The sequence below is a fragment of the Sorex fumeus genome, unplaced genomic scaffold (genome assembly GCF_029834395.1).
Source record: "Sorex fumeus unplaced genomic scaffold, SorFum_2.1 ptg000128l, whole genome shotgun sequence".
NCBI classification, from domain to species: domain Eukaryota; kingdom Metazoa; phylum Chordata; class Mammalia; order Eulipotyphla; family Soricidae; genus Sorex; species Sorex fumeus.
Window position 1 is genome coordinate 12168170 of NW_026606185.1, and position 25975 is coordinate 12194144.

The following is a 25975-nucleotide window of genomic DNA, read 5'->3' on the forward strand; positions in this document are numbered from 1 at the left end:
TATTAATGTGTTTTCTCTAATGATGTTATCAGTCCAATAATCCACTCCCCTATTCCTGAAGGAGAGGGCAGAAGGACAGTGGAAAGTTTCAGATGGGAGTGGTAGAGTGGAGAAACAGCAGTACAGTACCTGTGAGTGGGAAATATTTGCTTCTAAAATACTCTCAATGGTTTCTTTTGAGATATGAATGGAAGTCTGTAGCTCTTCAGTTAGTTTGGTGACATTCTTCATCAAAGTTTTTACCTTTATATCTGAAAAATAACCAGAAGGAGGAAAATGTTACAATAAAAGGAGACATTTTGTGAAAAATGTGAAAAAAAATACAAGACTGGCAATGTTTGCCTTCTAAGTAAGTCTAGATCATAATATCCACTAGATAAAGTCACATCTTATTCCTCAAAGAGGAATTGAGATAATTTATACTAAAAGTAAAATTAAACCTAAAGTTATATGGTACTTCCTGCTCACTTGTGACTCTAATATCTATATATTTTAGGATTTCCTGTGGAAAGCAATGTTAGAATAATTATAGTTAGGGGAAAAGTGACAAAAGCTTGGGGAAAAAAATTCTTCATTTAGCTACACCTCTCCTTTTCTTTTTATCTATATAAAAATAATAACAATTTTTACTACTAAGAAACTATTAATTTATAGATTGAACCCATGAGAAACAAATTCTCACAGATTTTAGTGTTTTAATTCAATTGAAGATTTTAATGTTTGATGTTTTAATTCACAGAACTGAGATTTACTAAGACCATAGGAGATTTTCTTTCTTTCTCTTTATTTGAGGAAGACAAAATTTTTGGACTTGTTTTATTAATCTTAAAAAGTTAAGCAAAGCTATGACCTAATTTCCAAGTTTTTTTCATTATTACATGTACTATAATGTCCCTTTACAGTTATATTTTGATTATTTATTTGAGAAATGAAACTTAGATCTTAATCAAGTAACCTTAGGGAAACCAAGTACTTACTCTCTGTTATTGTGAAATTCTTCAGAAAAACCATAAAGGGATTCCCTGACAATAAAGTTTTCCCAAAGCTCTGAATCAACCTAGAACGGTATCAAATTACAGTCAAATTAGAAAAGGTAAACCACCAGAAACAATGTGGAATTAGTGACATTGCCTGAATTTCTGAGAGATGAGCTAGATAACAAGATCACAGTTCCAAAAATTACCACAACTAGAGACACAGTATCTTCTGATATCTGCACACCATGAATATTATAGCTTCAATACTTCCTTCTCAGAACCTAACCAGCTAGATGAGTCAGGGGAATGAGGATGAGTAATAATAAATGGTATCTCATAAATCTGAAAAGAATGGATGAAATAGATCATGGAATGTATGAGATATTAAGATATTAAGAAATCAAATGAACATTCTTCCATTTTTTAGAAAAATCTTCGGGCAAATAGAAAGTGTTGTATTTTATATATGGGGGGATTTACTCTATAAAAGTGTTAAATAAAAATGACCCAAATGAATAGCAATTTAAAATAGCTTTGACTGTTCTTTTTGTTGGTGGTGGTGTTATTATTGTTTTAGAGTCACATTCACCTGTACATAGGACTAATTCCTGGGTCTGTGCTCAGGGTTTACTCCTGGCAATTTCAAAGAACCATATGCAGTGCTAGGATTCAGCAAGGGTTAGTTGTCTACAAGATGAGTACCTTAATCTCTGTACTATCTCCATGGCGTCATGTTCTTAGGAAAAAAATTCAGATTCAAGACTAGAAGGAGAGTTCTATAGTGGGACATTTGCCTTGCCTGCACCCAATCAGGGCTCAGTCCCCGGCACCCGATTTGTTCCCTGCAGCCCTGCCATAAGGGATACCTGAGAGCATAGCCAGAAGTACACCCGAAGCACCACTGGGTATAACCAAAATACATATAACAGAATATAACTTTCTATCTTGACACTTAGAATGTAATATCTTGATCTAATTAAGAGAGTTATTGTGAAAACAAAGTTATGGAAACTGTTGATATTCAGAAAATATACACATGTTCATAGATAAGTGATAGCATGTGAATATACTATTGTCTAAAATTCATTTATATAAAGGGAGATATTTCTTTATGGTGCAAAAATACTAAAAAAGACATGAGACAAGTACATGTAGATGTGTTGCTGAACAATGTCTAGTGAGGGTTCACATTCACAATTCTCATCGGTGGCATTTTCCAATCTGTCCTTGAAGCTCTTCAACATTCTAGAAAGATTTCTGCTAAGATCTTCACAATTTCTTTGATCAGGTGAAGACCATATCTTTTCCAATTCCTAGAAAACAGCAATGATATTAATTAGAAACATATAGTTTTTATGAGCTCTTATGTGATTTTCAGATAAGTGGTTGCTTTCCCTGAGTATATGTTAATTTTTAAGTTTTTACAGCGGTAAGGTGTTTGCCTTGTGCGCAGCCAGCCCGGCCGAGCTGGGTTCGATTCCTCTGCCCCTCTGGGAGAGCCTGGCAAGCTACTGAGAGTATTCAATATGCCAAACACAGTAACAAGAAGTCTCACAATGGAGATGTTACTGGACCCGCTCGAGCAAATCGATGAATAACGGGAGGACAGGATATACTTACTTATACTTACTTATTATCTTCATATATGGAAAATCAGACATTTAAGATTGAGAAAGTAAAACCCTATTATCTCCATGCATTGCAGGGAAAAAAACTTTCCAAAATTCCCACTCACAAGAGCAAAGATTGAAATTAATGTTATGAAATACTTGACATATAAAGTGTATAAATGCTGGCTATTCTGCCATACAAAATTACAGCACAGACTAGAAAATGTATTCTGCCGCTCTGACAGTGGAGGGATTTTCAGGATTTTGAGAAAATAATGGGAAAACTCCTCAACCAAACCCTACAAAGAATAATTGAATGCCAGTGTTCAGTTTTATAAAGACTAATTATTTTACTTTAAAAATAAGGACTAAGAGTGGCCAGAGAAATAGTGCAGTAACTAAGGTGCTTTCCATGAATGTGATGATCTGGGTTTAAACTTTGGCACTTTGTGGTCTCCCAAGCCTGCCAGGAATGTCCCCAAGCACAGAGCCAGGAATAATAACTGAGCACCCCCCAGTGTGGCCCCCAAACAAATGAATAACAAAACAGAAAGATTTAGAATACTAACAAAAAGCTAAAATGATTAAATATGCATCTTTCATGTGCAAAATGACCTATGTGCTTAGTTACATCTAAACTGTAATACAAACTAAAAAGTGGTGTACATATAATTACATGTATAGATGTACATGTAACTCTATAAACATTCCTACATATAACAATGCTTCTGTATATAATATACTTCATATCATAAGTTTACTATATTTTACCTGTCACCCTTCTTGAAGTTAGAAACAGGTCGAAGGTTCTACAGGTCATTAACAATTCAGGTTATGAAAAGTGAGGTTGACATATACTTTTTTGTTATATAAAACTCCTAAATATTATTCTGATAACCATCATTAGTTTCTCTTGCAAAAAAAATCATTCATGTGATAGGAGCTAACAAACATATATCAAAGAAAGTTAAATATGAAAGCATTTAAATACAAATATAAAAGAGTTTGGACTTTAGGGTTTGGAGTCTATACTTCTCATGGATTTCTCAGAGAAAAGAAGCATTAAGTTAGCAATCAGATTATTCAAATTCAAGTACCACACTATTCGACCTCAACTACAGAACCTTCAAACTATACCATGAGGAAAAATACAGCCATTAAATTAGCACATAGCATCCTGACTCTGACACACACACACATTATTATTATCATTCCCTTCCAGTTAATTTTTCCCAATTAATCTGAGGGTGAAACATAATCAGAAATTCTACTAAACCACTTGCTCTTTTATTTACTTACAATTTTTAATGAAAACAGTAAGGGTATTAAAGTGCTTTCTTGCCTGCAGCTGACTCTGGTTTGATCCTCGCTGGAGCATGTACTTCATATCATAACCTTGGACACTGCTGTCAGCAGTCATCTTTGATAGCAGAGCCAGGAGTAAGCCCTAAGTACCACCACATATGGCCCAATCCCCCCCCCCCCCCGCCGGAAATATATAGCATGCGTCCATCAAAAGCCAATCACAGTTTAGCTCTAGATCCTAGAGTACAGAATCACAAACACAGGCAATAAGAACTCTGCATCCTAGAGACCTGCTTTCGATAGGAACACAGTAGACAGCCCTGAGCAAGGTAGAAGGGATTAATCAAAAGAGTAACAGGGAGGGAATTGGGTAGAGATTTGAGGGGAAGCTTGACAACTTGATTTAGGTTTGTCTTAGAAGAATGCTGTGGACAAAAAGATTATCAAGGGAAAATGACCTGAGGGTTTCAGGAACCAACACAGTATAAAGGAAACACATGAGAAGGCAATGATAACTATATATGACCTGGCAGGACTTTATTAGACTTTCTGTCCATAGACATTGGTGCATGTCCTGGATAATATTGAGAGACACTACACATTGCTGTCTAGAGGAATAAAGTTATATGATTATAGTTAAGAAGCATTATTCTAGTTAGTGAACTGAGAAAAAGGCTTAGGGGAAGGAAAGAACCAGAAAATTATATCCATATGTATATGTGCATATATATCCAGTAGAGTTTTGAATCAGAAGAAATGGAAAAAGAGCTTGAGGACAAAATATCAGGTTATATGAAATTCCAGAGAATAGAATTGACGGGGTTTTTCTAACAAAAAACAACGGATTAATTAAAATGTAAAAAATAATGGACATACTGTAGGCCCTAGAAACTTAGGACAAAAAAGAGTCCCACAAAAGAGAAAAGTTGTGTGAGTTATTCAAGAGCTGTTTTCAGGTCACTGCTTGAAAGGTCTGATGAAGTATGTATTTAGAGAAAACAGCATTCTGATGTTCAGGGAACTTTTGTTGGTAAGCACTTGCAAGTTGTAGGAATATAAGTAGTACTTTCCACACTATAAAGATAAAGAGAATACTGTCCAAAAATGTAAGCACAGAGTTGTAACAATATGTAACACATGGAATAAATGAGTGAGGATAGTGGGACCATACAAAACCAAAGGACCTAGAAGTGAAAATAAAGATGGGAATGGAAGGCACTGGGTATCTAATGCGAGAATGGGTACTGAATGAACGGTCAGATATAGGGACCAGAGCTTTGGCTGCAGACCTTTCTGACACTGGGGAGGCTTGAGAGAAGTCAACTCATACAAGTTATTTCTTTTCTACTTTGGTGGATTTTTAATAAGGTCTGTTTCCTATTCATCCCTATGCCTGTTCTGCATTGTGAGTTCTTAAATGCCTCTAACTGCTGAAAGACACAGTGCTCTCTGGATTTTATCTCATTCATGTCACCTTAGAGATAGGGACATAGATGCCATTCACTTATCATTGAACATGACCACAGGGAATAGTGACAAATGAAAGTGACAAAACAAGCAGTTGCTCTATAAGGTAGGCAAGTGTTGAAATCCGTTCCTAGTCTCCAGAAATGACTCATTTCAAGAAATCAATTTAAAGGATACTGGACTTTTCTCTCATTGTTGAGCATGGAGCTATAAACCTTCACTAATTCTCCCAACAAACTTTACAAGTTCTATATTTTCCTTCCTCAAGATGGGGCCTCGCTTCTTAGTGCATACAGGTACACAAATAATCTGTGTCAGAACTCTTCAATACAACACACTTTAGGAAATATGGGTAGAACAAAACCCATGGTACCAGAGCTTTGCCCAGGAAGCATTCCTCAGAGAATAGCACTGCACTGTAGCACTGTCCTCCCGTTGTTCATCCATTTACTCAAGTGGGCCCAGTAACATCTCCATTATGAGACTTGTTACTGTTTTTGGCATATCAAATATGACACAGGTAGCTTGCCAGGCTTTGCCATGCGGGCGAGAAACTCTCAGTAGTTTGATGGGCTCTCCAAGAGGGGTGGAGAAATTGAACCCAGCTCAGCTGGGCCAGCCACGAGCAAGGCAAATGCCTTACCGCTGTAACCTAACTCATAAAATCTATTTGCAAATTCTATTTAATTTAATACATTAGTAATTTTCCTGCTATGTACTTATTCCCAAATGCAACAACATTAAAATTTTTACAATAGGGAGTTACTGAAAGGAACATAATCCAGCCCCACCCTCTCTAAATAGAAGGAAACTGAGATTAAAAAGTCTCATTTTGCCTATGAAAGCAACTATTCATCTGTGCCTTGAGGGGGTAGAGGATGAAGGTTGTGATTGTCAACCCATAGACTATTTGGGAACAGGGCATGGGCAGCTCTGTAGAGAAGCAGCACATACCAAGTACTGGGTCAGACTCTGTAGCTCTAGTATGCTGGCATGTTTTAGGAGCTCGTCAGTGAATATACTCAGTTTCGCAGACATAATGTTGCACACAGTTAATCCCCAAGTTCTTGGGAGGTAGTAGAAGTCCCCAGTTCAACCTGGTGTTCCAGTCACACTCCAATAAAATTCATCAAAGATATACTGAGACTGATCGGATACTTATTTCATTTTTAAAATATAATTTCTTTTTTCACATATGATTTATTATTGTTAGTTTCTGCTGTTTAGAACAGTGAATGGAAAATGAATAAGAGCTAATATACCTCAATTTGCTTCATATTAAATTGTTAAAATTTTCATTTCCAGTGGAATTTCATGTTGATACTGAGATAACAATATGTTAGCATATTCATTATATATTCAAGAAACTAAAATTTTGCCTGATTCTTTGGTCAAAGAATATTTCATATTCTCCAGTTTAGTATTAGCTTTACATTTCTAAAAAATCTCTCCCAAAAACTTTGAAACTTAGATGATAAGTCTTTACATCCTGAGATAAGCACCATTCTAACTTTTCATAAAAGGCAGGAACTTCTGTTTATCACTAAATTTGTCTATTATCCTTAATAATTAATGACAATAATTTAATAACTTTCATCATAAATTTAGTCATCTATTATATCAAAAACTACAACCTCTTGCCTATTTCACTACTTCAAACTTTACTCAACACTCAATTATTTTAAAGCAATGCATGACTAGAGCCCTATAGAATTTCAAAATTTCAAATTTCCACAGGACTCCAGTTCACACGCACCAAATCTCCAAAAGTCTAATTAAGGATTCATTCCTTTCAAGCCAGACATATAGTTCAATCGGCTCAATGATGCAAAGTGTGATATGCAGATGAGAATCCCAGGTACAATCCCTGGAAACCTGTGATTCCCCAAGCCTGACAGTGAGAAGTATACCTAAGAATAATAACCAGGAGTAGTCCCTGAGTACTGCGAGGTGTGTCCTTCACAACCCTACAATAAAAGATTCATACCTCTCACCCCCATCTCATATTATCACAGAGGTAACACCTGAAATATCCTCATCATGTTGAGGGAGTTTAACAAGAATGATTCATGTCAGAATCAGTTTCTTCTCTATTTTCTGTGATAAATTTAACATTTACTGGACATGTGATCAGGCCAGCTGACTGTAGCAAAAGCAATAATGGATATTCAGTACTGAATCTGAAGACAGGAAGGTCTTCCTTGAATTGCTGGAAAAGCAGTTGTTTGGCTATCCCGGAGCCTGTTCATGGGTCCAAGGGATATTTTCTCAAGTACAAGGAATATACCTAGATTAAAGTCCGATTATTGGATATTGCTTTAACTAGAAATCCTGAATGATATCTTATCAAGCATATGTTTAAATTAGTCACATGAAGCTAATGTAACCAATTGGATTAAAATATCAGATATTAATACCAGTGCATTCACAATTTATTAAATTAAAACTAGTGATGATGATTAACAAATGGCCATCTGGAATTTGGAATTTTGAAGTTCCACAGGGGTCTAGTCATGCATTGCATTATTTTTAGTGTTTAGCAATTATTTCTGTGTAAATGCTCTCATCATGGTCTAGTTAACAATATAATATAAGTGAATATGAAATTGGATACAGTCTTTAAAAGATAGCAAATAGGTGGGACGGGCACAGAGGCCCAGCTCTGGGCAACAAAGCTGAACGGCTCCAATTCCAACAGGTATAGCCCGCCCCCAAGGGCCTGGGTCCCTCTCTGGGCACGCGCAGCTAGAAAAAGCCCCTAGACAGCCGGTTTTCAACCCCTGATCTGCGTGGGACGGGCACAGAGGCCCAGCTCTGGGCAACAAAGCTGAACAGCTCCAATTCCAACAGGTACAGCCCACCCCCAAGGGCCTGGGTCCCTCTCTGGGCACGCGCAGCTAGAAACAGCCCCTAGACAGCCGGTTTTCAACCCCTGATCTGCGTGGGACGGGCACAGAGGCCCAGCTCTGGGCAACAAAGCTGAACGGCTCCAATTCCAACAGGTACAGCCCGCCCCCAAGGGCCTGGGTCCCTCTCTGGGCACGCGCAGCTAGAAACAGCCCCTAGACAGCCGGTTTTCAACCCCTGATCTGCGTGGGACGGGCACAGAGGCCCAGCTCTGGGCAACAAAGCTGAACGGCTCCAATTCCAAACAGGAGACGTTCCCAACTCCTCGCCCAGTGCCAGGGACTCTTTCCGGAGCCGCGGCCGCTAACGCGGCCGCAACATATTTTCCCACTACATATGCCATAGGAACCATAAGCTAACTTCTTAGATGGAAACTTCTCTATTTTAGCTCAGCCACTAGAAACACAGTAGCCAATAACTCATAAGCCTATCTTAACTCACACTGCATATCAAGCAGAATAGTAACAGTGAACGTGAAGGACTAAACCACACCTCTCACAATGGTAAAGCAACGCAAAAGCCCACCAAACTTTCATATTGAAGAGTCTAGCCCAGATGACACCAACAGTACTGTAGTGTTAGACAACCTCTCTGACAAGGAATTCAGAAGGGAGCTACTTGGGATGCTTAGGGAACTAAAAGAAACAATGGAAAGCAATGCCAATAGAAGACAAGAGGATCTGAAGGCAGAAATGAGGAAAATGCAATCAGAAATGTCAGACCTGAAAAATCTCGTAGGCGAATTGAAAAGCTCAGTGGAAGGCCTCAGCAGCAGAGTAAGAGTGGCTGAGAACAGAATCAGTGAGCTTGAAGATGAACTTCAGAGACTCTCCAGAAAAGAGCAGAAAATGGAAAAGAGACTCACGATTCGGGAACAGATGGCAAGAGAAGATCATGATGAAGCCAAGAGGGGTAACATAAGAATTATTGGAGTCCCAGAGGGACAGGAAGAAAACCTCGATGAAGAAGAAACTGTCAAAGAAATCATTGCTACAACATTTCCAGAGCTGAAGAAAACTTGTGACCACATTCAGGAGGCCCGAAGGGTACCAGCTAGAAGAAATCCGAATAAAAATACCCCAAGACACATTCTGATCAAAATGACCAAAACCTTAGACAGAGACAAAATTCTGAAAGCAGCAAGATCGAAGAACTGGAACAAAGGCAGAACTGCAGACCAATGGAACAGGGTTGAATACACTGACATCTCTCCTCAATCATATGCTCATCTAATCTTTGATAAAGGTGCAAGTAATGTGAAGTGGAGTAAGGAAAGCCTCTTTAATAAATTGTGTTGGCATCACTGGACGGCTACATGCAAAAAAATAGGCTCAGAACTCTGCCTAACACCATGTACAAAAGTAAGATCAAAATGGATTAAAGACCTCAACATCAGACCAGAAACCATAAGGTACATTGAAGATAAAGTTGGCAAAACCCTCCATGACATTGAAGCTAATGGTATCTTCAAAGATGCCACGCCACTGGCCGAGCAAGTGAAAACAGAGATAGATAAATGGGACTATCTTAAACTAAGAAGCTTCTGCACCTCCAAAGAAACAGTGACCAAAATACAAAGACAATCTACAGAATGGGAAAGGATATTCACCGAGTACACATCTGACAAGGGGTTGATATCCAGGATATACAAAATACTGGTTAAACTCCACAAGAAGAAAACATCCAACCCCATCCAAAAATGGGGCAATGAAATGAACAGAAACTTTCTCAAAGAAGAAATCCGAATGGCAAAAAAGCACATGAGAAAATGCTCTACATCATTAATCATCAGGGAGATGCAGATCAAAACCACAATGAGATACCATCTCACACCTCAGAGACTGGCCCACATTCAAAAGAACAAAAGCAACCGATGCTGGCGTGGATGTGGCGAGAAAGGGACACTCCTTCACTGTTGGTGGGAATGTCCACTGGTTCAGCCCTTCTGGAAAACAGTATGGACGATTCTCAAAAAATTAGAAATTGAGCTCCCATTTGACCCAGCAATACCACTCCTGGGAATATATCCCAGAGAGGCAAAAATGTGTAGTCGAAGTGACATCTGCACTTGTTTGTTCATTGCAGCACTCTTTACAATAGCCAGAAACTGGAAGAAACCTGAATGCCCAAGAACAGATGACTGGTTAAAGAAACTTTGGTACATCTACACAATGGAGTACTATGTAGCTCTTAGAAAAAATGAAGTCATGAAATTTACATACAAGTGGTACAATATGGAAAGTATCATGCTAAGCGAAATGAGTCAGAAAGAGAGGGATAGACATAGAAAGATTGCATTCATCTGGGGGATATAAAGTAACAAAGAATGAGATTAATACCCAAGAATAGCTGAGATCAGCACCAGGAGGATTACTCCATAACTTAGAGGCCAGCCGGGTATCCTAGAGGAAAGGGCAGCTCAGATAGAGAAGGGAGCACCAAATAAAGGATGTTTGGAGGATCCTCCCAGGACGGGAGATGCATGTTGAAAGTAGACTATGGACTGAACATGTTTGCCACTCAATGCCTCTTTTGCAGACCACAACACCCAAAAGGAGAGGGAGAACACAGGGGATTGCCCTGCCACAGAGACAGGGGGGATGGGGGGATGGGGGTGGGAGGGATATTATCTATGGTGGTGGAAAATGGGCACTGGTGGAGGGATGGGTATCTGATCATTGTATAATTGAAACCAAAGCACAAAAAATTGTAAATCTACAACTTTAAAAAAATAAAATAAAATAAAGGAAAAAAAAGATAGCAAATAGTCAATAATAGTTAAAATACTGAAATAATTATGAAGCAATGAATGTTAAATAGTGACTTGTTTAAAAATTATAGGACTAGAAGAATAGTACATCACTGGATGCTTTTCTTGCATGCAATCAACTGGGGTTTAATCCCTGAAATCCCATATGATCCCCTGAGTACCACAAGAAGTGATTCCTGAATGCAGATCCAGGAATAAGCCCTAAACATAGTATTGTATGGATCAAAATTCCAAAATAAATAGCTAAAATTAAAACTACTTTGTTTTGCATAATTTTAAATTCATGTTTCTATAATTTTACCATTATCTTTTTATTTAAGAACCAACTTGCAAGTTTCCTTAAAATTAACCATCAGCTCCCATAAGCTCAAGAGTTAAACCCATCACACGACTAGGAATACCTAATTCATATTTCACTGCCTAATTTACAACATTATTGTGCATAACAAATTAGTATGTTTCTGGTTTATTTGTTTGTTTGTTTGGAAATTTGTAGGAGAGAGTTGTACCTGTCATACCCAGCTATGCTCAAGACTTATTCTTTGCTTTACGCTAAGTGATCACTTATGGCGGTAATCAGTGAGACTGTATGCAGTACCAGAGTTAATTGCATGCAATGGAAGTGCCTTAACACCTGTACCTCGTCTCCAACCCAATTGATGTTTAAAATACAAAACCAGCATGCTAAGACTAAGGAAACTTCCCTGTCTGTCAATGCTAATGAACAGAAAATTCTTTCAAATTTCTCTATCACATACCGGATAGTGATCATAGACCAAAGTGACTCCTTGTAGAGCAGATAGACTGAGATATCCTATTCCATCTTGCTTGCAACTCAGAGCAGCACACAAAACATCCTTAGTAAAGACAGGGTTTTCTGCCAAAGGAAAACAGAAGAAATAGTGAACAAGTATCTCCTGAACTCACAAAATAATTTTAAAGATTAAAAATTATACAAACTCATAAATATTTATTTATTAATAAGTAGCACTATAGCACTGTCCTCCTATTGTTCATCAATTTGCTTGAGCAGGCACCAGTAACATCTCTATTGTGAGACTTGTTGTTACTGTTTTTGGCATATCGAATATGCCACAGGAGCTTGCCAGGCTCTGCTGTGTGGGCAGGATACCCTCGGGTGCTTGCCAGACTCTCCAAGAGGGATGGAGGATTGAACCCGGGTTGGGTGCATGTAAGGCAAACACCCTACCTACTATGCTATTGTTCCATTGTCAATAAGTATAAATAAATATTTGTTTATGAGACAAGCAATGCTGAGACCTGGGGCCATCCCCTGCTACACCCAGCAAACTAGCCAGAAATTCAAAGATTCATTGCTGCTCATACATTGTGGTGCCACTAACCATCTAGTAGGCCTCCATCAAGTAAGCCTTCCAGAAATGCTCAGGAGGCCACGTGTCACTGGGGATCAATGTAGGCTCAGTATCTTAATTCATGTGCTATTTCCACAGTTCCTAATGAAGAAACCTTAAGTGATCAAAATGATTCAATATCATTTTTAATATTTGGGGTACAATGAGGAAACTATGCTTTTTTATTCCAAAACTAATTTCTTTTATTATAATTAAATGTATAAAAATCAATGTCTATCTCCTGCCTCCCTAGACAAGGTCCTCTCCTTTTAAACAAAAGCCCAATTTATCCCAGTTTGCACAGGGTAGTTTTGTTTTTACCTATTGTTCCAGGCTATGTACATAAGAAAGAACTCAAACTACTCATTGTATATGCACCTTATGAGGGAACACCAAAATACTTAAAACAACTGCTCATAGACTTGAAGAAAGACATTGATAGCAACAAAATAATAGAGATTTCAACACAGCTTTATCGGCTCTCAATAGATTAATCAGACAAAAGCTCAGCAAGGACATACTTTATTTGAGTGAATAAATGGAAGAGAGGGGTTAGTATATATATTATTTCATTCCCCAAAAGCTGAATACACATTCTTCTCCAGTGCACCTGGGATATTCTCCAAGAGAGACCACTTTCTGGGCCACAAAAAAATACCTCCATAAAATTAAGAGGATAGAAATTGTATCAACTATCATTTCAGACCATGATGCGCTACAAATAGAGAGAATTACACACAGAAACAGAGAATCAAATCAAACACCTGGAAATTAAGCAGCTCAATACTGAACAACCAGTGGCTTAGAGATGAAATCAAAGAGGAAATAAAAATATTCCTTGAAACGAATGAGAATGAAGACATTAGTTACCAGAATATGGGACATGGCAAAAGCAGTGTTAAGAGGAAAATTTATAGCTCTTCAAGTGTTCCTCGGAAAGAAAAAGCGAGCCTACATAAGTAATTTAACGTCACAGCTCAAGATCATGTTTGGAACATGACTAACAAAAGGAGCCCAAAAATGGCAAGATGAAGTAAATAATAAAGCTTACAGCAGAAATTAATGTGCTGAAAATCAAAACAAAAACAATTTGAAAGATCAGTGAAATAAAGAGCTGGTTCTTTGAGAAAATAAACTAGATCAACAAACCACTAGCAAGACTCACAAAGAAAAAGAGAAAATGAACCGTAATAAACAGAATCAGAAATGAATAGAAATACAATAGAAATCATAGAAATTCAAAATATCATCAGAGATTACTTTGGGAATCTTTATGCCGTGAAACAGGAGAAAACCCCAATGAGGTAGAAGCAGTTAAAGATATCATTGCTGAAGAGTATTCTGAACTGGAGAATGCAGGTATCCAGAAGAGACCAGAAGGATACCCACTAACAGAGACCCCAATAAAAAGACTTCAATGCATATCTTAATCAGAAGAACAAATATTATAGATATTCTTGTATTGTATATCATATACAATACTGAAAGCAGCAATATAAAAGAAGAAAATTACATACAAAGGAGCATTCTAAAGATATACAACAGACCTCTCATATAAACCTGCAGAACTGAGAACAAGAGTAGGATAGAGTTTAAAGCACAGCGGGTAGGGCGTTCGCCTTACAAGCGGCCAACATGGCCGACCCGAGTTCGATTCCTCCGCCCCTCTCAGAGAGCCCGGCAAGCTACCGAGAGTATTCGATATGCCAGACACAGTAACAACAAAGTCTCCAATGGAGACGTTACTGGGCCCGCTCGAGCAAATCGACGATCAACGGGAGGGCCTTTACTTTACTTTTACTTAATGAAATGAAGGCCTAACAAATATTTTATGTGGTTAGACCCTCATTCAGATTTGAAGGAATGGTACACAAATTCAATAATAAACAACACTTCAGGAATTTCATGGACTCAAAATCAACCTTAAAAGAAGGAATGAAGAAGATACTTTAAAGACAAACACAAGAAATTTCTACAGAAAGATGGCACAAAACCCCAATTAAAAGAATGGAGTGGCAAAATGGATTAAAAACATGAATCTGACATTCTGCTGCCTACAAGAAATACATTTGAATTGTCAATGCAAATACAGTCTCAGTCAAAAGCTGGAAAACAACTCTTTAAGCAAAAATCTTTTAAAAAGCCGGATGGTCATACCAGTATCCGGTTGGATATTAACCCTAAGTGTCTTAGGCGTCATCAGTGAACTGTCCCTTTTCCTCCCTCCAGAGAAGTTTATATGCTCTTACAAGCACCCCTAATCCCGATTTTATCTTTAATCTTTCCTTTGTGCTTTATCTCTCATTGTCAGCTACTCCTCCTTACCACTTCAATTAAGAAAAAGATAGAAATGGAATGCAAATTGTAAAAATGAAACTATCACTGACATGATCATATACAAAGAAAACCCTAAATATTTCACTAAAAATTTATAAACAATAAACTTAAAATAAATAGCAAAGCAGCAGATCTCAGATCTAACACAAAATATGCTATATTTCTTCATGAAAATACTACTTTATACAAATAGTGTCCAAAAAAATCAAATACCTATTTATCAACAAATATGTGAAAGACTATAAAGACCTTTAAGACTATAAAGCACTTATGAAAGATATAGGACACCAAAACATGGAAAAAATATTTCATATTCATAAATTGTAAAAATTATCATTTTCAAAATGATATATCAATACACTTCCCACAACAACCTCAAAAACTTAGAACAAATACTAATTTATGTGTACAGAGTCATGAACCTTCCCAAATAGCTCTTTTGAAAAAAAAGAAGTTTGGAGGTATCACATTTTCTGAATTTAAATTATACTCTAAAGATATGGACTTAAAACAGCATGGTACTAGTATAGGGATAGACTAGACAATGGATTAGAAATTAGAATCCCAGAGACAAACCTTCAAATTCATGGAGAGTTAATCTATGACAAAGGAGTCAGATGCAAGAAATGAGAAAGGGAAGCATCCTAAACAAATTGCTGTTAGGAAAGCTGGGCAGCTATGTGCAAAAAAAATTAATAAATGCTAATTCAAAACAGATTAGAAGTATTACTACAATTAGACCATAATCCATAAAATACATTGAGGAAAATAAAGGCAGAATCTGGATCTTTGTGTTTTCAATGATGTGATTCTTTTAGTATAGATAACAAAACAAAAGTAAACATATGATACTACATAAAATTTAAAAGCTTTATATAGGGAAATAAATGTAATCTGAAATTAAATGATACCCTGCTAGATGGGATATTTATACACACTATATCAGATAAAGGGTTAGCACTTAAAATATATAAAGCTCTCACAAAACTCAGCATCAAAGAAACCAAAAGTCTATTCAAAACGGGAGAGGAGATAAAATGACACTTCCATGAAAAGAATGTATGACTGCCAATAAATGTAGTACTGCACTGTCCTCCCATTGTTCATCGATTTGCTCGAGTGGGCACCAGTAACATCTCCATTGTGAGACTTGCTACTGTTTTTGGTATATTGAATATGCCATGGGAAACTTGCCACGCTCTTCTGTGCATGCGGGATACTCTCGGTAGCTTTCCGGGCTCTCTGAGAGAGACGGAGGAATCGAACCCAGGTTAGCCCTACCCACTATGCTATCATCTTGGATAATAGAAATTAAAATAAATGTAGAAAGTGAGGGGTGTGGACTGGAGCATTAGTACAGCAGGGAGGACACTTGCCTTGCATGTCACCGGCCCGGTTCAATCCCTCACATCCCATATGGTCCTCTGAGCACTTCCAGGAGTAATTCCTGAGTTCAGAGCCAGAAGTAATTCCTGAGCAGAGCTGGGTGTGACCCAAAAAGCCAAAAAAAAGTGAGGGGGTGAATGACTTTGCAGGCTGGAGATGTGTAAGGAAGGGTGTTAAAGGTCTTGGATACTTTGGTGTTGTAGACTTGAAGTAACTGTGTACATTAAAACTATAAAAGTCTACTACATTTGAACATATAATCCAAGCTATAATTAAAGTTCAAAAGAAAGTTTTCTCAAAAGTCAGGGAAGAGTGTGGGAGGAAATTTGGGAGAAAGACGCTGACACTCATGGTGTATTTGGAGTTAGAATATTGCATGTATGAAACTATTATTGACAGGTTTGTAAATAACAGTATCTAAATATAAATAAAAATTGAAAGGTTATTTTATTTTCAAATCTCCACACCCAATATACACCATACCAAGGGGTCCAGCTCCATAGCTTCTGAACTTCTATATGCCACATTCCAAGACCCTTTCAGAATGGGGCAGGTGGATTTCTCTCCCTTCTTGTTAAGCCTAGAAGCCCCTATACCCAACCTCTCTATCAAGGGACCAAACTCTACGTTTTTGAAGTGTACAGCCACAAACACATCTATGTACCTCCAAATACACTACCCTCAGCACCATAGAAGAGCAAACCCAACAGAGAAGACGTATGGAGACCCACAAACCTCAATGAGTGAAAATACAAAACACAGAAGACTCAATAAGCATCAACCAACTCAGTAAATATTGTAATAAGATTTGAAAATAATTACATGAGGCAGTGCAAAATCCTACCTGCAAATATCAAAATCAATCGCATTGTCAGCAACTGCACTTTCTGCAGAGTGACAAGGGCTTCTGGAGATTTCAAAGGCTGCAGGAAAGTCTGACACATTGCAGCCACACTGAGAAAATAAAGACAACAGAATTAATGCGTAAAAATCTACAAGCATTGTGTATATTTTTATATAAAGGAAAAGTCATTATATATATACATATATATATATATAATGAACCTCCATTGCTTTGCCATTTATAGAAAAACAGTAGTTTTTGGCTATTCTCTAGAAGTACAAAAGTAAAGTATCAAGGAATTTTCAAAAAGAGAAAATGTAAGTAAAACTTACACTTGATACTAATACATGGGGAATTTTTGTCTTTAAACAAACATAAACAAGTTTAAAATTTGTGTATAAAAGTAGATGTGTATGTGTGTTGGTATGTGTGTAGTGTAAATATGATGATTTAAGAGTCTGTTTGATGATGTTGGAATAAATTGTCCAAACAAAATGATTTAATAAGCTTCCCTGACTCAGAACAACTTAAGTTTTCTTTAGTGAGGCAAAATGGAGGGATATATACTAAGCTAAGGAATGTAATAGGGGCATGGAGCTTCAAGAATAGAAGAAAAAAAACTTAAATGACAGAAAGGAGTAAATCATATGCTGATGGCGAGATTCTCTTTTATAAACTCTTCTATAAATTCTCTTTTAATTACTCTTTGACAAGATAATCTATAATTACACATGGTAATTATCATAGATAAGATTATCATTATATAATTATATATTTAATCATAGATTTTCCTTATCAATTATATAAATAATTGCATTATATAACCTCTGGTATTATAGTTATTTTAAAGATCTTAATATGGGTTAATACCTCAAATTTTCATTATTCTAAGTAGTAAAGAAGGAAGTAAAAATTTCTCATGATTCTATAGACTTATTTACATCAGCTCAAAATAACCCACATGCTAAAGTGGAGACCTTTTTGAACATCTCAGGGAGGTCTTTAACTTAAAACTTATAAAGAATTAGAAAATATATATTTATTTATTTGACTTTGGGGTACATCAGTTGTTCAAGGAAATTTACAATAGGTAGATAGAGAGAGATACATATATGCCATTCACATGATCAGAAGAACAACAAAAAAATGAGACAAATACCTTGACAAGGAGCTACTCAAAGAATTTAAGACTGCTATTCATTCATTCTAATACAGAACTGAAGCAAAGTCAGCAATATAAACATTCTAAGAAGTATCCAGAATGCTGTGGCAAGAAAAGTGCAACTTCGAAGTCCTAGCAGACTAGCAGAGCTATGCTTTGTTTTAATTCAATTATTTCATTTTTTCCCTTTGCTAGGGACACACTCTCTAGTGCTCTGCACTTACTCTTGGCTCTGCAGATCCACCTGGAAGGGGAGCGGGGGAGTTATATTGGGTGGGGGTCTTACGCACCAGGTCTGCTATGTGCAAGGCAAACACCTTATATATCCCAACAGCTAACATTTTATAGAATGCTGCTTAAAATTTACTCTTCCCAGACAAACAATTGAGCTTTATAAAAAAAAAAATGTAATTTTGTATTCTGTTGAGGTGTTAATGTACACTGCATAAGGAACCTAGTGAATTTCATACCACCTCTCCAGAAACTGTGATTTATCTGGTTAAATACTGTTTATTCTCTTGCTTAAAATGCAACTAGTCCTTAATGAATGTAATTATCACATTGTAAGGGAGAAAATTTAGTTCATTGATGCTATGTGTATGTTTCAGGACAAAAGCAAGTTTAATGAGCAAGTTTAAATCTAACTATAGATTACAGTGACAGAATTTTTTGAAACAATGAAATATCAGTTTTTGGACTTTTTGGGTCACACCCGGAGATGCTCAGGAGTTTCTCTTGGCTTTGCACTCAGCTCCCGGAAAACCAGCTCCCAGAAGAGAACAGTGCAGTCTCCTGCCCCTGCGCCTGGCTGTCCTCGCTCGCCAGGACCCTTTGGAGGGGAGCGGGTTGAGCTTTCCTCCCCGCCCTGACCAGGGCCCCGGCAGCCTAAGACCTCCAGGACCAGCCACTACCATGCTGAGACCACTCTCCGCACACCTGAAGGTACCGGCAGAGGGACAAAGCCTTGTGGGTTCCAGGGCCGAGACCTTCCAAGCCTACTCGAATTGGAGTCGAGCATCCTCCACCCAGATCCTCCAAATTCCAGTAGGCGGGGGTCACACCCATCACCATCAGTTTATATAGATTTACATATGCAAAATATAGTGTTTTAATTATTAAATTTTAGATTATGGAGATTTTGGCTTATGGTAGCAAAAGAATTGTTGTTTCAGTATCTCTATAACTGCAACCGTTGCTAGTTTTCCCTTAGTAGGTGTGTTTTATAGAGTAAGACAGCAAAGCACTCTTCGGTTCTTAAACCTCTGTGAAGGTTTGGTCTATGGACCAAGTCTTTGGTTCTTAAACCTCTATGAAAAGGAGTGTGATCAAACCAGCATTTCCTAAGCTATAACATGAGCCACCTTACAATCTTGTGAAACTTCATGCCTAGGTAGTTTGGAGACTGTTCTAACCAGCTCTGGGAGAGACTGTAGGTCAGGGAGCTTCCTCTTGAGAGCAATGTACGGGATTCTCATATCAGTGCTCCTGGATGAGAACTTAATTGTGACTTACACTGCTTCTCACCGATTCTTCCACCTATACAATTATAAGTACTGAAGCAGTGAGGTGGGAGTGAAGAGATCAAAAATAAAAGGAATTCTTTCTGACTGGAGTCCAGGAATCAGCCATTTGGCATCCAATAAGCCTCTAACTCAGGAAACTTGCAACAAACCATCAAAATATTTATGTATTGGGGAATTTTTATTGCTCTCATTGCTTTAACTTTGCACTACTATTTTTACTTATATATCTGTGATTGTTATTTTATTAATTATATTTTCATTCATTACACTCATACAAATATTCAAAATAATGCACATATAGTGTTTTAACATTATAAAATACACACCATTCTCCAAGAAAATCCTATCATTTCCTGATCTATATATAAATGAAAAGTAGTTCAGAGAGTTTGAATGAGATCTTTAGATTCAGAAAATTAGAAACTAGTAGAACCAAGACTCACTTCAATTTCAGGCTAGTCTGACCTCTTGCATTAACTATAACCACTAGGATTTTTCTACTTTGCACATACATTTCATTCACATAAAAATGTGTCCATAAAAAGACACTGAATCTAAGGCAGAGAAACAGAAGAAAGCAGTTACTATAGGATATGAAAGTGGAACCAAAAGTTGTGAATTCAAAGACTAAAAGTGGTAATTGTATACCAGACTTGACTAGATTTGGTTCTCGTGGGATGGTGTTATTCTCTGTATGTTAGCCAGGTTTGAGGGAGAATAAGAGTTGCCAACACTCAATGAAATGCTCAAATTAAAATTTAGAGCACTGCATAAAATCAAACACTGTGTATTCTAGAACCAAAAACAATAAAGGGTATGTCAAATAGTTTTAAAATTCATAATTCTACTTTGGAAGGTGTGATAGTCCTTTGTGCAAATAGAAATCTTACCAGGTTTTAAGTTAAATCTTAACTAACCAGGAAAATACTTCCAAGCTATTAAACTGTGGATTCTTATACCAACATAACTCACAGAAAAATTCTAGTTGTCCAGAACAAAGGTTCAGATAGCAAATCCAAAATTTTTGTAGGACTGATAGGAAGATTCAGAACAGAGAAAATGGAACACTGGTGTGTTGTTCTCTATGAAAAATGATATGTTATGACAGCTGCAGCAAATCTGAGACTTTATACACCTACAGAGACAGTCTCCCACCTGGGGAAGCAGAAGATATCCAGAACATACTGACAAATACGGTTGGGGTTAAAGAGCAGGGACAATCTAAACAGAGAAGAAACAGGCAGCTATCTGGAACTATCCAGTGGTTGATTATGACTGAAGGCAAAAAAATTCTGCATAGTTAATGGTCTTATAGTCTAATCAACATGTCAAATAGTGGAACCATCTTCTGTTAGTTTTTGAATAAAAATTCTTACATGTCTATTTTAGAAAATGTAAATAGAATAAGATGTTAAACAGTGATAACAAAATCATTGATTTTGAAAATATTTAATAACTTCAAATAGTACTTGAATATCAAGTTAATGAGCCAAATGATGATGAGTCTGGACATGTCTATAATGAAGCCTACTTTAAGGAGTAATAAAAACTGAAGTCAGGAATGACACCTTATGCCAGTTCAATGCAATATCTGTAAGATTTTATTTAATAGTTTCTTACATGAGTACAAAAATAAAGTGAATATGATTCAATTATTTTTCATCTGTTAGTGGGATTTTTTGACAGTGTTAATTCAATTCAATTAATGCCATTGGGTATTTCTCAAAACACCAAGGTAAAGGTACAAGGTAAAAATCCTCTTTTGGTTTTCATTTTTTTAACTGATGTTATTTGTGCAGTGAAAGGAAGACATACAGACTGTACTTCTTTCAGAGCTTACTTCTGGATTTGTGCTTATGGATCACTCCTGGCAGTACTCAGGGGAATCTATGTAGTGCCAGGGATTGAACTGAGGTCAATGCCTGCAAGAAAAGAGTCTTAGCCTCTGTACTATCTCTCAGCGACTGATACAATATTTTTCCAGTGATTGAATTTATAAAGATCTCAAAAGGAGGCTGAAGAAAAGTTCTCATGGAGTTTATCCACCGAAAGTCATATAAAAGAAGTTCTACATCTTCTCAGGAAAATTATTACTGCTTTTAAATATATAAAACTTTGAAAAACTTCTTCAAGTTGATGGTGAGTTAGATTCTGAATCAATGTGATATTAGAAAACAAATATTTACTCAAATGACCTCCGTATTTATTTGAAATTCTACTCAATACCTTATCAACAGTATCTACAGTTTCTAAAAGGTTATTTGAATGCTGGGCAAATACCAACAACATATTAATATTATTCTCGTTATTTTTCTCTAAGGTTTTCCAAAAAGCTTCCAAGGTAAAAAAAAATCAAATACTTCTCTCAAATAAATCACAATTTGTGTCGTGCTCTGTGATAGCATTTCACCTAAAATAATTATCACCTGAGGTGATAGTACAAAGGGTAGGGTGTTTGCCTTGGATGTGACGGACCATAGTTCAATCATAGGCATCCCATATGGTTCCCCATATAAATAGACTATTAACATTTGTGTTCTTCAGTACCATCATGGAAGGTTAATACTAAATAAAAATAATATGCTACTGTATACTACATAAACCAGAAAACACAATAATCTATTCAAAAGATATGTATGTGTACCTTTGTACTAAAGTCAGGATGTGGAAACAACCTAAATGTTCAATGGCAGATGAATAGATAAAGAAGTTGTGGTGGGTCTGGAGGGGTAGCACAATGAGCAGGGCATTTGCCTTGCACACAGCTAACCCTGGTTCAATTCCCAGCATCCTATATGGTCCCCTAAACACTGCCAGGAGCAATTCCTGAGTTAAGAGCTAGGAGTAGCCCCTAAGTATGGCCAGGTGTGACACAAAAATCTAAAAAAAAATAAGTTGTGGTATATATGTTCAATGGAATATTATACAGCAATAAAAATGGTGAAATTTTGTACTGCATGGCAACTTGGATGCAATTGGAGATTATCATGTTAAGCAAAATAAATCATGGGATTAAATGCTGAATTATCACTCTTTGTTATATACAGAATAAAACAAGGGAATAGAACGTTCAAATGTGAAAAATCCTTTACCTTAAATTTCAAAACTGAGTGTATATGGGAGTATACAGAGAGAATGAAGATGTGGATTAGAGCAATTAAATGACAGTGTTGAGATATTGGTAAGTTTGCTAGTTATTAAGTGCAATAATTGTGTACATAGAAATCATAAAAGTAACATTGTAACCCTGTTACCTAAATTACAATAAATTTTAAAAATAAAACAAGGCAATAACAAGACTAGTAAAATAAACTATAAATAATAATTAGTAGTTTTTTGTCAAAGAATTCAAAGGGATTGGGGGTATGGTGCCACCAGCAGGTCAATCTGTACCTGTGAGGCAAGTGCATCAGCAATCTGATGGTGCCTTCAGACTTCTAAATACCCCAAAATTGCTGCTGTGCCTTCGGCCAGACCCCAATAACTTGGGGCCCAGTTTACCAAGAAAGGAAATGGCCAAAAGTTAGGTATGTGGGAGACACACCCACAAACCACACTGGCTCAGCTATATAATTGGAAGCAAGGTCTCTCTGGTTCCTGATCAAACTGCTTAATGGCCATGATCCCGGAGACACAGAAACAAATCTCAGAATCCAGAGGCTTTTGGCAGAAATGCGTCTGGTCCCCGCAGTAAATTATTGGCACTGGACCACCGCAGGGGGGGAATTGGTGCTGTCCCTCCGCCTGCTCCCTCTTGGAGGCTTGGTGGCTGCCATCCTCCAGAGGCCATTGCACAGTCATGTTTGGGCCCACAGTGACAAGACATGCGAGGCCTCACAGGATGGCAGTGGAGCAGGCCCTTTCCACCCTGCCCAATGAGATGCCGAGTCGCCGACCACGAACGTCTCTCTGGCTCCTGATCAAGCTGCTTAACAGCCTTGATCTCAGAGACTCAGGAACAAATCTCAGAATCCAGCAGGTTTTGGCCAAAATCCCTCCAGATTTTTTTGTTAAAATTTCGGAATTCCAAAATCACACAGCCACTAATGCGGCCGCGTGATATCATGTATTTTTTATAACCAGCAATAGAAAACAAATTGTCTACTGTTGCCTTGTCAGCAGATCTGAGTGTTGGGGTAAAATCCCAAATAATAATGGTGAGTCTTATATCAAAATATTGAATGTAATCAAAGTAGAGAGAGAGTAATGTGGAAATCATCTGCCCCACAGGTAGGGGGGTGGTGTGAGATGGGGGGGTACACTGGGATTTTTGGTGGTGGAGAACGGGCATTGGTGAAGGGATGGGTATTTCATCATTGTATGACCAAGACTTAAACACAAAAGCTTTGTAACTGCTCTCATGGTGATTCAATAAATAAATTTATAAGAAAAGAAAAAAAAGGTGGAGTTCATTCCCAATTCAATCAGCCTAAAAAATAGATGAATAGTTAGCAATACTCCTACATTTAAAATAAAGAATTCAAATGGTTGAGGAAGTTTTTATATAATTAATTTCATTACAAAGCCTCAGACCTAACCATCTGAGGGCCGCAGCACATAGTATAGCAGCTAAGGCCCTACCCATGTTGGATGAGTGGCACCACATATGGTCCCCCAAGCATGCCAGGAGTGTTTCCCAGAGCCAAGGTAATCCCTGAGCACTGCAACATGTGGTCTCCAAGGCAAAAAATTGAAAAATCAAAAGGGACTTGCTTTTGTAAAATGGCCATCACATTACCTCCATGTAAGAAGGCACATATTTCTGAATGTTCAGATCACAAATCTTGAAAGTTCTTCAATGTGTCAACTGAGCTAAGTTTTTTGACAGCATCAGAACTTCCTGTTTCTGTTTTTGGTATGGGTTTGCTTACATAGTGAAGTTCACAATAAGACAGAATAGAAGGGAGTCCATGACCACTTTGCAGCATGAGCACTAAATTTTAAATCTAATCAGCTTTATGATTGTAATCACTTAAGTTAATAAGAAAGAAAATTGTCATGTCAATCCAACTTAATTAGTTGGAAGCCTTCAGAGACTTCCTTGACTTACTAACATAGATAGGACCTAGACATTCAGCTCTTCTTTCTCTATACCACTTCCTGATAATCACCTGTGAAAAAGAGCTCCAATTACTGCATGAGTTTCCAAACTGCCTCCTATAGGCCGGCTCAACTGACTCTGGGTTTCTTTATCCAACCTTCACAATTATAGAGATAATTCCTTATTTGAAGTGTTCTGCTAGTTCTACTTTTGTTTTTGAAACCTGACTGTTACTGATATCATATAATAAATTAGAATTTCCCTCCATCCAAACTTCAAACTGGCAAACTTCAAAAGATATTTGAAGAAACAATGTGACAGTCTTAAAACTTTTAAAGTTTTTCTAATTCAAATGCCAAAATCAAAGCAGATTAACTGGAATAAAAATACTTAAATGCTCATTTGTGATTAGACAACACATTCAAATTATTACTATTAAAATGCACACACATGCATAAGTAGTTTTTAAATTCCATATAAAATAAAATATAATAATTTTCATATCAAAAAATGTAAGAAAGCATAAATGATTATTCTCACGGCTGAAATAAATACATATGCATAGGTGAATATTTATTTGCCCCTGTTACTATAGCCATTAAAACTATGTCTTTTATATTTTAGTAAAAGTTTTATTAAGATAAAATTCACTTTAAATATTATTTAAAGGTATTGAGGAGGAAGTATGGTGCTGCCAGCAGGTCAACCTTTACCTGTGTGGCAAATGCATAAGCAGCCAAATGGTGCCTTCAGACTTCCTGATACTCCAAAATTGCCCCTGTGACCTTGGCCAGACCCCAACAACTTGGGACCAAGAAACTAAATGGCCAAACGTTAGTTATGTGGGAACCACACCTACAAACCACCTCCAGCTCAGTTATACAAGCTCATTTATCGGCCTTATTTCAGAGACCCATACATCTCAAAAGAGATCAAAAACCTCAGTTAGGGCCAGTGACACGCTGCAGGCATGTGAGAGTACTCTGCAGTTCATTTTTCAGTAGTTTATTTCTCTGGAAAAGATAGAAACAAGGCCCATGATCAAGAGACACACAAAAGAATCTCCAAACCAAGCAGCTCACTGCAGAGATACCTCCAGACTTTAAGCCAGGCTGACTTCACGGGGTGCCTCACACAGGGTAGGTGTCATCCCTCAACCTGTCCCCTAAAAACTCTGGTGGCTGCTAACTTCCAGAACCCAATGAGAAGTGCAGGTAGGTGGGTCCAGTGACAGCAAACTCCAGGCCTCAAGGGATAGAGGATGGGCAGGTCC

At 37.3% G+C, this 25975-nt stretch overlaps 1 protein-coding gene across 1 annotated transcript in view; it reads right to left on the reverse strand.

Annotated features, from left to right (window-relative positions):
- ABCA13 (ATP binding cassette subfamily A member 13) overlaps positions 1 to 25975 on the reverse strand; it is a 461928-nt gene that overhangs the window by 315339 nt on the left and 120614 nt on the right. The window contains exons 17-22 of the mRNA XM_056138421.1: positions 21320 to 21338; positions 16977 to 17088; positions 11795 to 11913; positions 2127 to 2290; positions 978 to 1057; positions 130 to 251 (exon numbers count right to left, since the gene is read on the reverse strand). Coding sequence (XP_055994396.1) covers positions 130 to 251; positions 978 to 1057; positions 2127 to 2290; positions 11795 to 11913; positions 16977 to 17088; positions 21320 to 21338 — 616 coding nt within the window. The remainder of the gene's footprint in view (positions 1 to 129; positions 252 to 977; positions 1058 to 2126; positions 2291 to 11794; positions 11914 to 16976; positions 17089 to 21319; positions 21339 to 25975) is intronic.